Source organism: Phaseolus vulgaris, chromosome 8 (assembly GCF_051622355.1).
Source record: "Phaseolus vulgaris cultivar YP4 chromosome 8, ASM5162235v1, whole genome shotgun sequence".
NCBI lineage: Eukaryota > Viridiplantae > Streptophyta > Magnoliopsida > Fabales > Fabaceae > Phaseolus > Phaseolus vulgaris.
Window position 1 is genome coordinate 36,055,474 of NC_143505.1, and position 13,395 is coordinate 36,068,868.

At 45.5% G+C, this 13,395-nt stretch overlaps 1 protein-coding gene across 1 annotated transcript; it reads left to right on the top strand.

The window, feature by feature from the left end:
• Window positions 1-8,360: 8,360 nt before the first annotated feature.
• Window positions 8,361-12,599, top strand: CNGC18 (cyclic nucleotide-gated channel 18). Its single transcript, XM_068632801.2, has 6 exons — window positions 8,361-8,867; window positions 9,739-9,951; window positions 10,033-10,346; window positions 10,628-10,739; window positions 10,830-11,066; window positions 11,280-12,599. The coding sequence occupies exons 1-6, from the start codon at window positions 8,397-8,399 to the stop codon at window positions 12,003-12,005; spliced, it is 2,073 nt and encodes a 690-aa protein (XP_068488902.2). The 5' UTR covers window positions 8,361-8,396; the 3' UTR covers window positions 12,006-12,599.
• The last annotated feature ends 796 nt before the right edge of the window (window positions 12,600-13,395 follow it).

A 13,395-nucleotide genomic window follows, 5' to 3' on the forward strand; every position in this document is an offset into this window, starting at 1 on the left:
GCCACCCTCCAAACTTCTTCCACCCTTTACACCATACCTGAACTCGTTCGAGACGAGAAGGATTTTATCTTGCCTGAACTCGCTCATCGGCGAGAAGGTCTTTAACTCGCCTGAACTCGCTCATCGGCGAGAAGGTCTTTAACTCGTGCCTCTACATTGCCCCAGGGGTTACATCTTCTCTCCCCCAGTAACACTGAGGACTTTTCGCTGGTGCCTCTGCATTGCCCCAGAGGCTACATCTTCTCTCCCCTGGAAGCACTGAGGACTTTTCACTGGTGCCTCTACATTACCTCAGAGGCTACATCATCTCTCCTCTGGAAGCACTGAGGACTTTTTACTCTTCCTCGCCTGCACTCGCTCGACGGCGAGGAGGTCTTTATCTCGCCTCAGAATGTGCGAGGGCGTTGAGGTCTTTTAACTGGTGCCTCCGATCGCCGAAAGACGATGAGGACTTTAACTTTAACTGATGCCGCCAATCGCCGAAAGACGATGGGGACTTAGAAACTTTTTAGAAAGCATGCAATATATCTTTAACTTGCCTTAAATCACATATAAGTGACAAGGTCTTTCTTCAAAACTCTCGGAAAACAACAAGCATGCAATCTAAAACACTTTAAACTTCGAAAACTCTTCTTTATTGGGTGGCCTCATTAAAAACCCTCCTTAGGGAAAAAAGAGTGCCCCCTCCAAACTGTTTTAACAGAAACATTGTAAAACTCTTCGTGTTTGTTTTTACTTACAAAGTTCTTAACTGTAATACAACTTGAGGTGCGTGGCGTTCCAAGTGCGAGGAATCGACCCTCCTTCCAATGTCTCTAAGCGGTAGGCGCCGTTCCCGAGCGCCTCAGTTATCCTGAACGGTCCCGTCCACTTAGGCGACAGCTTATTCTCCATCTCGTACTGGTGGGCCTTCCTCATCACCAGGTCGCCCTCTCTGAACTGTCTTGGCATCACCTTTGAGTTATATCTTCGTTCAATCCTTCTCTTCACCGCCTCAGCTTTCAATCTCGCCTCCTCCCTGACCTCATCCAGCAAATCCAGATTCAACCTTCTCTCCTCATTAGAGTCTTCCGCTACAAAGTTCTGGAATCTCGGCGAGCTCTCTTGGATTTCTACCGGAATCATTGCGTCGCATCCATAGACCAGGCTGAACGGGGTCTCATGGGTTCCTGACTGCTCGGTGGTGTGGTACGCCCAGACTACACGGGGTACCTCCTCAGCCCAACTTCCTTTGGCTTTCTCTAGCCTTCTCTTCAAACCTCTTAGCAACACCCGATTGGCTGACTCTACTTGGCCATTCGTCTGAGGGTGCTCGACGGATGCAAATACTTGTTGAATTCCCACCCCTTCGCACAGCTTCTTCAACAGGTGACTTGCAAACTGAGTCCCATTGTCCGACACCAGGCGTTTGGGCACACCAAACCGGCACACAATGTTCTTCCACACGAAACCCTCGATCTTGTGTGCGGTGATCTGGGCCACTGGTTCTGCTTCGATCCACTTGGTGAAATATTCAATTGCCACCACCAAGTACTTCATCTGCCTGATCGCCAGCGGGAATGGTCCCAGGATATCGATTCCCCATGTGTGAAACGGCCAAGGGCTGTAAATCGACTTCAACTCCTCGGGAGGCGCCTTGTGCCAATCGGTGTGCTGCTGGCATTGCTTGCAGCACTGCGCATACCTCTTGCAATCTTCTCTCATTGTTGGCCAGTAGTAACCTGCATGGAGAGTCCTTGCGGCCAGAGCTCGACCCCCGACGTGGCTTCCACATATCCCTTCATTGAGCTCTGCCATAATTCTTGTACATTTCTCGCCATGCACACATTCCAGGAGTGGGTGAGTGAACCCAAACCTATATAGCTCGCCATCAATCATTGTGAACTTGCTAGAATTCTTCTTTATCTTCCTAGCCTCCGTCGGATCCAGCGGGAGAAGGCCATCCGCCAGGCATCGCTTGTACTGTGTTACCTAGGTGTCTGGCTCATGTGTAGCGCAGACCTGCGTCATGTTCACCCTCTCCCCCCGACATGCTCTTATTCTCGGCGATCTCAAGGTCTCTTGGGTCAAGGATCTGTGACTCCTCACCACTTTCTCCGTCGACTTGCTTATCTGAAGAACCAGGTGATCTGCCACAAATGCTCTCGGCGTCTTCAGAGTTTCTTGAATCACCGTCCTCTGCCTACCCCCCTTGCCTGAACTGGCGAGCTTAGCTAGCAAGTCAGCTCGGGCATTCTGCTCCCTGGGCACATGTACCACTTCAAAGGAGACAAAGGAACTCTTCATCTCCTGCACATACTCCAGGTAAGCCGCCATTTGTGGATCCTTGGCCTGGAACTCGCCTGTTACTTGCCCCGTGACTAGCAATGAATCACTCTTTGCCATCAGCACCCTAGCTCCCATCTCCTTGGCCAGCAAAATTCCGGCGATCAGCGCCTCATATTCTGCTTGATTGTTGTTGGCCTTGAAGGCAAACCTCAAAGATTGTTCGATCAGCACGCCGTTGGGTCCCTCCAAGATGACTCCAGCACCGCTACCCTGCTGGTTCGACGATCCGTCCACCGAAAGCACCCAACGGAAATCATCCCCTTCAACTCGTGCTGCTTCAGACGAGAGCTCGACCACGAAGTCTGCGAAGATCTGCCCCTTGATCGGGCCTCGGGGCTCATACTTAATATCAAACTCCGACAGCTCCACCGCCCACTTCACCATCCTTCCCGCAACATCGGGCTTCTTCAAGACCTTCTGGATGGGCAGGTCGGTCATCACCAGTATCGTGAAGCTATGGAAATAGTGGCGCAACCTCCTCGCCGAAAAGACTACTGCCAGCGCAGCCTTCTCCAGGGCCTGATATCTTGTTTCGGGGCCCTGCAGCACCTTACTAACAAAATAAATAGGCTTTTGAGCCTGATCTTGGTCCTGGGCAAGCACCGCACTCACCGCTCTCTCAGTTACAGCAAAATACAACCTGAGAGGGGTTCCCACCAGCGGTTTGCACAAAACCGGGGGGCTCGCCAGATACTCCTTGAGCTTGACGAAGGCTTCTTCACACTCCTTCGTCCAGGCAAACTTGTTATTCCGCCTTAAACACTGGAAATAGGGATGGCCCTTCTCTCCGCTGACCGACACGAACCGAGACAGGGCGGCCATCCGACTTGTAAGCTGTTGTACTTCCTTCACAGTGGCCGGGCTCCTCATCGCCAAGATGGCGGCACACTTGTCAGGGTTGGCTTCTATTCCTCTCTCAGTTAAGAGGAAACCCAAGAACTTTCCAGCCTCCACGCCAAAGATGCACTTCTCAGGATTCAGCTTCAACCTAAACTTGGCGATCGTAGTGAACAACTCCTCCAAGTCCGCAACGTGCTTGCTTTTCTCTGGCGAGGTCACGACCATGTCATCCACGTACGCTTGCACATTCCTTCCCAGCATTGGTGCAAGTACTCGATCCATCAACCTCTGGTACGTGGCCCCCGCGTTCTTCAGCCCAAACGGCATCACTTTGTAGCAGTAGCACGATCTCTCGGTCATGAAGGCAGTCTTTTCTTCATCCATGGGATGCATCTTGATCTGGTTATACCCCGAGAAGGCATCCAGGAAACTCAACAACTTACACCCTGCAGCACTGTCCACCAGGGCGTCTATGCTTGGCAAAGGATACGAATCCTTTGGGCAGACCTTGTTCAGATCGGTGAAATCGACGCACATGCGCCATTTCCCGTTGCTCTTCTTCACCAGCACGACATTAGCCAGCCATTCAGGGTACTGGACTTCCCTGATGTGGCCTGCAGCGAGGAGCTTCTGGGTTTCGTCTCTAATCGCCTGCCTCCTTTCCTCGTTGAATTTCCTTCTCCTCTGCCGCACTGGTCTCACCTGGTTGTCCATCGCCAAATGATGGCACAAGAAGTCGGGATCGATCCCGGGCATGTCCGAAGCGGACCATGCAAACGCATCTAGCTGCCGCTCTATCACCTTGGCGATCTGGTCCTGGAGCTCGACCTCCAGAGATCTTCCCAGCTTGAAGATCTTTCCTCCGATCTCTCTCTCGAGCCACTGCTCGACAGGTTTTGGCCTGGTTTCTCTGGCGATCACCGCCCTGGCGATTCCCAGCTCCCTCGCTTCCTCAGGGCGATTCCTTGCCTCTTCTTCCTCTAAACCGGCGTTCCCCTCCCCCAGCTCAGCATCCACCATCACCACGTCACTTCCGGCAGTCTCTTCTATTACCGTCGGTATGGGCTTCACACCAGGAGGCGGGGTGGTTGTCACATAACTCACCGACCTCTTGTTCTTCAGGCTATTCTCATAGCACTTCTTCGCTTCTTTCTGGTCGGACTTGATGGTGATCACCACCCCTTCCATAGATGGCAGCTTCACCTTCATGTGCCTGGTCGACGGTATAGCTCCTCTGCCGCACTGCTGCTGAGCCTCCCCGCCTGCTGGTTGGGAGCTCGACGCGCCCCCCGTCCTTCTATCCAGCAAATAGTCGTTTAGGAACCCGCTCTTGACCAGATCGTCGAGTTGGTATCCTAAAGCCAAACACGAATCCACGATGTGGCCAAAGCCCTGGTGGAACTCACACCAGGCGTCTGGCTTTGGTCCCAGCACCTTGTCACCCACCTTCTCGGGCGCTTTCAACCTAGCTGATATATTGGGAATGGCGATCAGGTCCGCCAATCCCATGACAAACTTGTGCTTTGGCGGGCGATTGTACTCCCGGCGTGCTGGTTGAGGGCGCCCTGGGCCCCTGCCCTTGTTCTTCCTTGGATCATAAGGATGGCGAGTCCTCTGATCCCTCCTGGCCGCCGCTGTCTCCAGCACCCTCTGTGGCTGGATCCTGGTCTGGGCACGTGGCCTGGCGGGAGCCACGCTTCCCCTCTTCTCGGCGACTTCACTCTCATCGGCGATGTGGGCCACCGCAAGTCGCCTGACCTCAGCAAACGTGGCAGGGTGAGCCCTGATCAATGCCTCGCAGAATGGTCCCGGCAGCACACCCTTCTTGAATGCGTAGACCAGCATCTCTTCATCTTTGGCTGGCGAGCGGACCATATGCGCCCCAAAACGATTCAGGTAGTCCCTGAGGGACTCTCCCTGATACTGCCTTATATCGAACAAATCATAAGACACCCTGGGCGGTGCCTTGTTCACGATGTACTGTTCGACGAAGATTTTCGAAAACTGTTGGAAGTTGGTTATGTGACCTGTAGGCAGGCTCACAAACCATTCCAGCGCCGTTCCCTGGAGTGTGCTCACAAACATCTTGCAATACACGGCGTCTGATCCTCCTGACAGCATCATCTGCGTATGGAACGTGGTGAGATGTGCCTCAGGATCCTCCACGCCGGTAAAAACAGCCTTCACAGGTACCACACTCGCAGGGATGGGCGTGTCGGTAATCGCCTGAGCGAAAGGCATAGGAAAAACACGAGGCGGCGTTGACGGCGCGACCTCTTCAGCGACTGGACGCCCTCGCTGCTCCTGAAGAGCTTGACGCAGTTCTTCAGTTACTTTGCTAAGCTCATCATTCCTGGCCCGAGAGGCGACCAGGTCCTCATGCATTCTCGCCTGCTCTATACGCGAGGCTTCCACACTCGCCTGCAACGAACGCATGATTTCCACCATCTGCGCCATAGTCATGGCGCCTTCAGCAGCAACGGGCGCAACTGGACTTGAACCGTTGCTTCTCATTTTTCTCATGAAAACTTGGCAAATCACAGAGTGCAATGAACAACACCTCCTTCAGTGACGATCGATTCAGCGATCAATCGGTCAGAACTTCGCGAAACTTCGAAAGAAACCTCAAGAACACAGAAAACCTCCACAGAAACCCGCAACTCCACCAAAAACCAGCACTTCTTCCACGAAAATCCAAACGAGCCAAAGAACTCAGATCTCACCGAACAAATCTCGCGTAAGCAGCAGAAAACTTCACCTCACCGAACAAAAACCCAAACGAACGGTGGAAAACGCGAAATTACCGAACAAAACCTAGATGAACAGCGGACAATGGTTGCACCAGCACACAACCACACAGAAAACTGCAAAAACCTCCAAGAACTCACGCTGTGGATGGGAACAAGTTTTACACGGCCCCACGGTGGGCGCCTGATGATCCTGCCTGTTGACCAAAACGCTGGAGCTTTGCCTCATCAAACTTGGATCGATGTATGCGCCGCGTCAACCTCCGTCCTTCACCGCGATCCACCTCAAGAACCTGCAAAAGAACAGAACGGTGCCGCTGCGGTCGATCACGCTCCGACGCCCAAGTCAGTGACTGAACCACCAATTACTAAGAGTAAGACTCAAGAACTCTAAGGAACCGTGAACCAGTTCTCTCTCAGTATACTCAAGAACTCGCAAGCGTAAAGAAGACAATCTGAACGTGCGTACCTCAGAAGTTCGTTGGAAACTCTTATATACCTGGACACTTTCTCTCTCCTGGCAGTTACACATCTGGACACGTGGCTCGCATCCAGCTGTACACGTGCCATCATCTGGAGCATCCTTGACTTGGGCGCTACTTCTGACTCTCCTTTGGCTAAGTTACTTATGCATGATACTACTCAGTGCATAGTTGTCTTGGAGCGCGATCTCTTCTGGATTGGCGAGTTAGGGTGCCTTCGTACACACCTTCCCTGTGGTCTCGCCGGCCGCCTTCATGATCTGCACCACCTGTTTCACCGTGTATGCTCAAGCAAGCTGTCCCCCGACCTCATCCTCTGGCCAGCTGGGAAATGTCTATCTGCCTTCATCTCCGGCGATGTCCTTGTTTCGGCGATCTCTAATCACTTGGTCGCCTGGGTTTACATCTGGCGACTTCATCTTTAACCCGGTGACCGCCGGTTCTGGTGTGCTGGAGATCGGAGCACGCCAACTTAATAACTGGCGACTACACGAGCCCCCCGACTTCCTTCCCTTCTGCCAGCCAGGCGTCCCATCAACACGCCTATACAATAGCTTGATGCCACGTCATCACTTCCGACTACCAGGGCGGTACAGATAGCTCCCAAGGCAATTGATTAGAGGCGGGGGCGCATGAGTTGGCACCCAGAAAATCACCCCTTTCCGCAAATGCACTCCAAGAAAGAGGACTTACACAATGGATTATCCCTAAGTTGGGCTACAACGCTGTAAGGCCCTCCACGAAGAGTAACAATCAAGTCAGAAGAACACGTGGCAACAAGCACTGAAAACATCAAGGCTTTCCTAAAAGTTCGCTAAGGTACGCGTTAATTCAGTTAAGTTTCGAATGTTTCAAGGCATGTTTTTATACACTTTCAATGCGCTTTAACGCGCTTTAAATGCGGGAGATGTATAAAAAGGGGCCTTGGGACGTTTTAAAAGGATCGAGGTTTTAACCTAATTCTCACAGTTTACACAGAGTCACAAAAAACCCTAGTTGTTTCACGGCGCACCCACTGTGCGCACAGACAATTAGGGTAACACAGTACTAGCTATTCAATATTTCGACCACCTTCAGAGCATCCTTTCACGGTGTTCCGATACGGAGGTGTGTCCCTTTGATGTTTCTCGCTAGCTGACTTGATCGTCGGAGTGCAAACGGCCGCGAGGGCACCCCTTTGTTCACTTCTTTGCAGGTACTCACGACGGCGCAGAACGAAGGTGCCCTAGCTCGCGAGTAGAAGCCACACACGAAGACGTCCCTAGTCAACTGGCGGGAACATTAACGTATCTCTACACTCATATTTGAATTCCACCTCCTACACCCATGATCCAAACTCCTTTTATGCAATGCAAAAGTTACACTGCAAACTACATTTAATTTTACAATGTTTTTGATAACATAGTAATTATCTAATTTTCGTAATTTTCCATTTTTAAAGACTTATAAACATACTTTTGTTATATTATATTGATTTTTTTGTCTAAATAATAAAGTATATTTTTAACTTAATCTCTTGCGGTCATTATTTTAGATTTATGAGTCTTCACAATAATATATTTAATAAATTAAAGGAATGAGATTTTAGAAATAAAATCTACATACTTGGTTCCATTTAGCATGTGCGCATAAAGTATAAAGAAATAGAAGTAGTTTTATAATTTGAAGGCCCAAACCGTTTTAAGAAGGAAAAGAACATTAAGAATAAAAAAAATAAAAATAAGGATAGAATGTCCAAACTTAGGATTGAAGAAAAGTGTCTGGTGGCGTTATGTTTCCTACATTAACGCATTCCCTTGAGTTTAGCGCGAAACTCTAAAGGTTCAAAAATGGGTGAAAGTGGAGGCACAGGAGGAGCATTTGTCTTGTCTGAGAGAGCAACCCATCCAAACCCCGGTGATCTGATCGTGATTGTCCTTGTCCTTGTCCTTGTTCGCTGTGAAGCACCGCTCTCTGACCCACCCGCGGAATCCGTTCACCCCGGAATCCGCCATGGAAGATGTATAGAATAATATCGACGCCGGCGTCTAAGTTCCGCCAATTCAGGCGACTCCGATCCCGACCGAAGACAACAACAGCGACAGACGAGGAGCACGCGTTTCAGATCCTATGGCGGCACCAGATACTGGACCCCGACAGCGACATCGTGGCGTATTGGAACAAGGTCTTCCTCGTGACAAGCCTCCTCGCCCTCTTCATCGACCCTCTCTACTTCTTCCTCCCCACCGTGGGTGGCCCCGCCTGCTTGCAGGCTGACCCCAGACTGAGCATTATCGTTACCATCCTCCGCTCCTTCGCTGACCTCTTCTACGTCCTCCACATGCTCATGAAGTTCCGCACCGCCTTCGTCGCTCCCAACTCTAGAATCTTCGGCCGTGGCGACCTCGTCATGGACTCCCGCGAAATTGCCATGCGTTACCTCAAGTCAGATTTCGTCATTGACCTCGCCGCCACCATCCCTCTCCCCCAGGCACGCACCCAAACACTCTTTTCTCTATGCTAACATTGAAAAATAATCCTACTTAACATCAACGTTGACTTGAAAATCGAATAATTTTAAAATTTTGTTTATTTTAATTTTTTATTACGAAAACATAATATGTTATTATTAAAAAGTATTGTAAAATGAAAGTGAGAAAAAAATAGTGTAAAATAAACTCTTTCTAACATATTATTTTCAATGCTATTATTTAATCAAAGTTAAAAGAGTACTGATACTTAACATCAAAATAATAATAATTATTTTATAATAAATATAACATTTTATTTCAAAAAGCAGGACAGTTATTGAATGATTTTTTTATTATTATTATTATAGTATCAAATAAACTTGACTCAAATTAAAATTTCATGTCACATAAAGAAATAATTGGATGGTTATCATCTAATTAGTGGATACACTAACACATATTTTAGTTTTTAAATTTCAGATAAAATGATGTGTATCAGAAAGGTTTGGATTAGATGTTAATATTGATTATAAACACAATTTATAGCAACACCAAAAAGCATAAGAAATTATATTTAAGTTTTGATTAGTAAAAGTTACAAATAATTTGTTACGTGATTTTAGTGTGTTTGTTCTTCAATTAAAGTGGAAGTTTAATTTCAATATATATATAAGAAAGTTTAAACTAAAAGGCAACGTGGGTTAATATAGTAAAATTCAATTGTAATAGAAAAAGGTAAGGAAGTGTGTATAAGTTGTGTTGATGAAGTGTGGATTGGTGGCGCCAATTTGGGGAACCAAATTGAGCATGATGAGTATTGATCCGGAAGAGTTCCAGGATTTTACAGTGTAATGCAGGAGTTGTAACGATTCTGTGCATTTTGCCTTGCAGATTGTGATTTGGTTGGTGATTCCAGCGAGCTCAAACGCAAGAACTGACCATGCCAACAACACTCTTGCTCTTTTTGTTCTTATTCAATATGTTCCTAGGCTGTTTCTTATCTTTCCTTTGAACCAGCGTATTCAGAAAACCACTGGCGTTATTGCCAAGACTCCCTGGATTGGAGCCGCATACAATCTTGTTCTCTACATGCTAGCCAGCCATGTAAGTAGAACCTACTAGCATGCATGCACCTTAATTTTGGTGTTCCTTTAACTCAATCAAATTTTAATTATCTTGGAACAGGTTACAGGAGCGACTTGGTATCTATCGTCAATAGGGAGGCAGTTTAACTGCTGGAAAACGCAGTGCCAAATAGAGAACAAATCACATACCCTCTCTTGCTTTTCAAGTTATCTTGATTGCAATAGTTTGGACCTCCCTGATAGGCAATACTGGCTAAACATCACCCGTGTAATCACCAAATGTGACGCCAAGAGCAAAATCAACATCAAATATAAATTTGGGATGTTCGCAGAGGCTTTCCTGGACGATGTTGTCACTTCCAATTTTAAGGAAAGATACTTCTACTGTCTTTGGTGGGGTTTGAGAAATCTAAGGTATGTTATCTTCATTTCCATATATATAAGGATCATACAATAATACATTTTTCTGTGAAAGTAAGCCTACAATAATCACTATCAAAAGCGCATTTCCTAATGTAATAATGAAAACACCAATGGATGATTCTATCAATACACCTTTCCACGAGAGATTTGTGCTTTTGTTCAAATTTCTATACAAGAAAGTTACAGAAGACATCATTTATCCTAGTAAAATCCTCATGTAGAGAGTGGACAAAAGGGTTTTCCTGCCATCACATGTTAATTTCCTTTGGCAGCTCATACGGACAGAACTTGGACACCACAACATATCTCCCTGAGACATTATTTTGCATCATCTTATGCATTGCTGGATTGGTTCTCTTTTCACTTTTGATTGGAAACATGGAGGTAAGACTAGGATAAACCATATTGATTTATGGAAGTAATACAAAAACTGATTTTGGTTAACGAGCATGTTTTTTTTTTCCTTTGTCAAAGACGTACTTGTCATCAATGACAGTTAGACTTGAAGAATGGAGGATTCGGAAAAGAGATACAGAGGAGTGGATGAGGCATCGCCAGTTACCACCACATTTGCAGGAACGTGTCCGTCGTTTTGTTCAATATAAATGGCTTGCAACAAGAGGAGTTAATGAAGAAGCCATACTGCTTTCGTTACCTTTGGATATTCGTCGAGAAATTCAACACCACTTGTGTCTTTCTCTTGTGCGGCGTGTATGTCTCTCTGTCCCATTCCTTGATATGCTGCTGCAAATATATAGCAATGCAAAGTGAATAAGCAGTTAAGAAAGAAAAATGCATGTAACATGATATTTTTATTAGTTGAGAAGAGAAACTCACCTAGTTGCACTGCACTTTTCCCTACAGATTAAAGACCATTACAGAGCTACTAATGATACAAAACTTGTTTTCTTAATATTTGTACAGGTCCCCTTCTTCTCTCAAATGGATGATCAACTTCTTGATGCAATTTGTGAACGCCTTGCGTCATCACTAAGCACTGAAGGCACCTACATATTTCGAGAGGGTGATCCGGTGGATGAAATGTTGTTTATCATCAGAGGGCAATTGGAGAGCTCCACCACCAACGGAGGAAGGTCTGGATTCTTCAATTGCATCAAACTCCGGCCTGGTGACTTTTGTGGAGAGGAATTGCTGACATGGGCCTTAATGCCAAACTCAACCCTCAACTTACCTTCTTCTACTCGTACTGTCAAAGCTCTTTCTGAAGTTGAAGCTTTTTCACTACAAGCAGAGGATCTGAAAAGTGTGGCAAGTCAGTTCAAGCGCCTTCACAGCAAGAAACTTCAGCATGCGTTTAGGTATTATTCCCATCAATGGAGGACATGGGGTGCTTGCTTCATACAAGCTGCTTGGAGACGACATCAGAAAAGAAAGGCAACAAGGGAGTTATCCCTGAAAGAGGGTCTCTACTACCTGTCTTTCCCTGAGACGGATGAAAGTGGACTTTTGGAGGATTATGAAATCGGGCAATCCTCAGGGAATGCGAAAAAGGTTCAGAATCTTGGTGCAACTGTCTTGGCCTCAAGGTTTGCTGCCAATACAAGGAAAGGGACTCATAAGCTACCGGATCCTGTGCCCCAATTATTCAAGCCAGACGAACCTGATTTTTCTCTTGACCATGAACTTTAGTGACCACAAGAACCAATCATCACCCCAAAAACGTATTAAACACTGGTTCAATAGGAAGTTTAATGACTTGGATGTAAATGGTACCGATAGAATAGTAACCCTGATCACATTTTTCTTAATTCTTTCTTTTATTTGCATTCATATGCACCAACTGTATCATTACGGAGGTACCCATGACAGATATTTAAAATTTAGAAAGAAAGTATAATAGAATCATGATCAATATTTATTTCACGGAAATAATAAACATTTCCTTTAGTCAGACATTTCATTTCTAGAATTTTAAATTCGACTTGTTGAGATAAGCCGACCAAGAACTTAGGTTCCCAACTTAGTCCCCCATTGGGAATGGCAACTAAACCCTTTATAGCCTCAATTTAGAAACAACATACCTTTATTTGGGGTCTCAAACCTCTTTTATAGCTTACTCATTTAAGAACTTTTATTCCCGAAAGTTCAATATCAACCAAAAGCATACGTAAGAGAAAAAAAATATTTTGTTCATGGGCACCTTCACTCACGGTGCTACAACAGAAAAGAATCTTATGTACCTTTATTCTCGAGTGCTCTCTATTTATTAACAACTTTATCTTTTCAGGTAACAGCTTTTTATGCATATGTTTATTCAGTTAACAATATATTGACGCGTACACTTATCTATTAATATATATGTTTAACTAACAACCAATATATGACAAAACTTATTATTTTAATTATTCTCCATTGGGCTTACCAATATAACTGGGTCAAACTCATGACCCACCCTTTGGACCCAATAGCCGAGCTGACTTCCCCTGGAAAAAGATACATAACATATCCCTAACTCTACACGAAATAAAATAACCATAACATATCCCAAACTCTATAGAGATAAAAAAAAGCTTCCTTCCTCTCCTTTCCTTCCAGTCGGGGAGAGATCACATTCTATCCGGTAAATCCCCTCTTTTCTTGGATAGAATCTTTCTTTTAGGTATACCCACATGCCTATACCGAGGTCCTGAGATCCCGAACACTCTTGTCCGGTACAATATGAATATAGGTACAAATAATGCTATATTGTTTCGACAGGGGTATGAGAATGTAATGTGTATTTACATATATCTGGTGTCCAAGTAACAATTCTTCTTTTAAATTATTAAAATATTTTTAATTTATTAGATAATATAAAATAATTTATATTAATTATTTTTTGTCTTTAGTTTGATAACTAGTTTCAAAGACATCATTTGATTATTTATATTTTTTTTAATTATTTGATATTTATTTAACTAATATTTGTTACTCTTATTTACTATTTATATAATTATATTTTTTTTAATATTTGATTTTAAAAAAAATATGCATTATTTTATTAAATACTTGATAAGATGTTGTGATTTTTAATTTTTAT

Excerpts from the sequence above, each read along its gene's own strand:
- CNGC18 (XM_068632801.2), top strand. The coding sequence starts at position 8,397 with ATGTATAGAATAATATCGACGCCGGCGTCTAAGTTCCGCCAATTCAGG. Across the intron at positions 8,868-9,738 it reads CCACCATCCCTCTCCCCCAG|ATTGTGATTTGGTTGGTGAT; the intron begins GCACGCACCCAA and ends TTTGCCTTGCAG. Across the intron at positions 10,740-10,829 it reads TTTTGATTGGAAACATGGAG|ACGTACTTGTCATCAATGAC; the intron begins GTAAGACTAGGA and ends CCTTTGTCAAAG.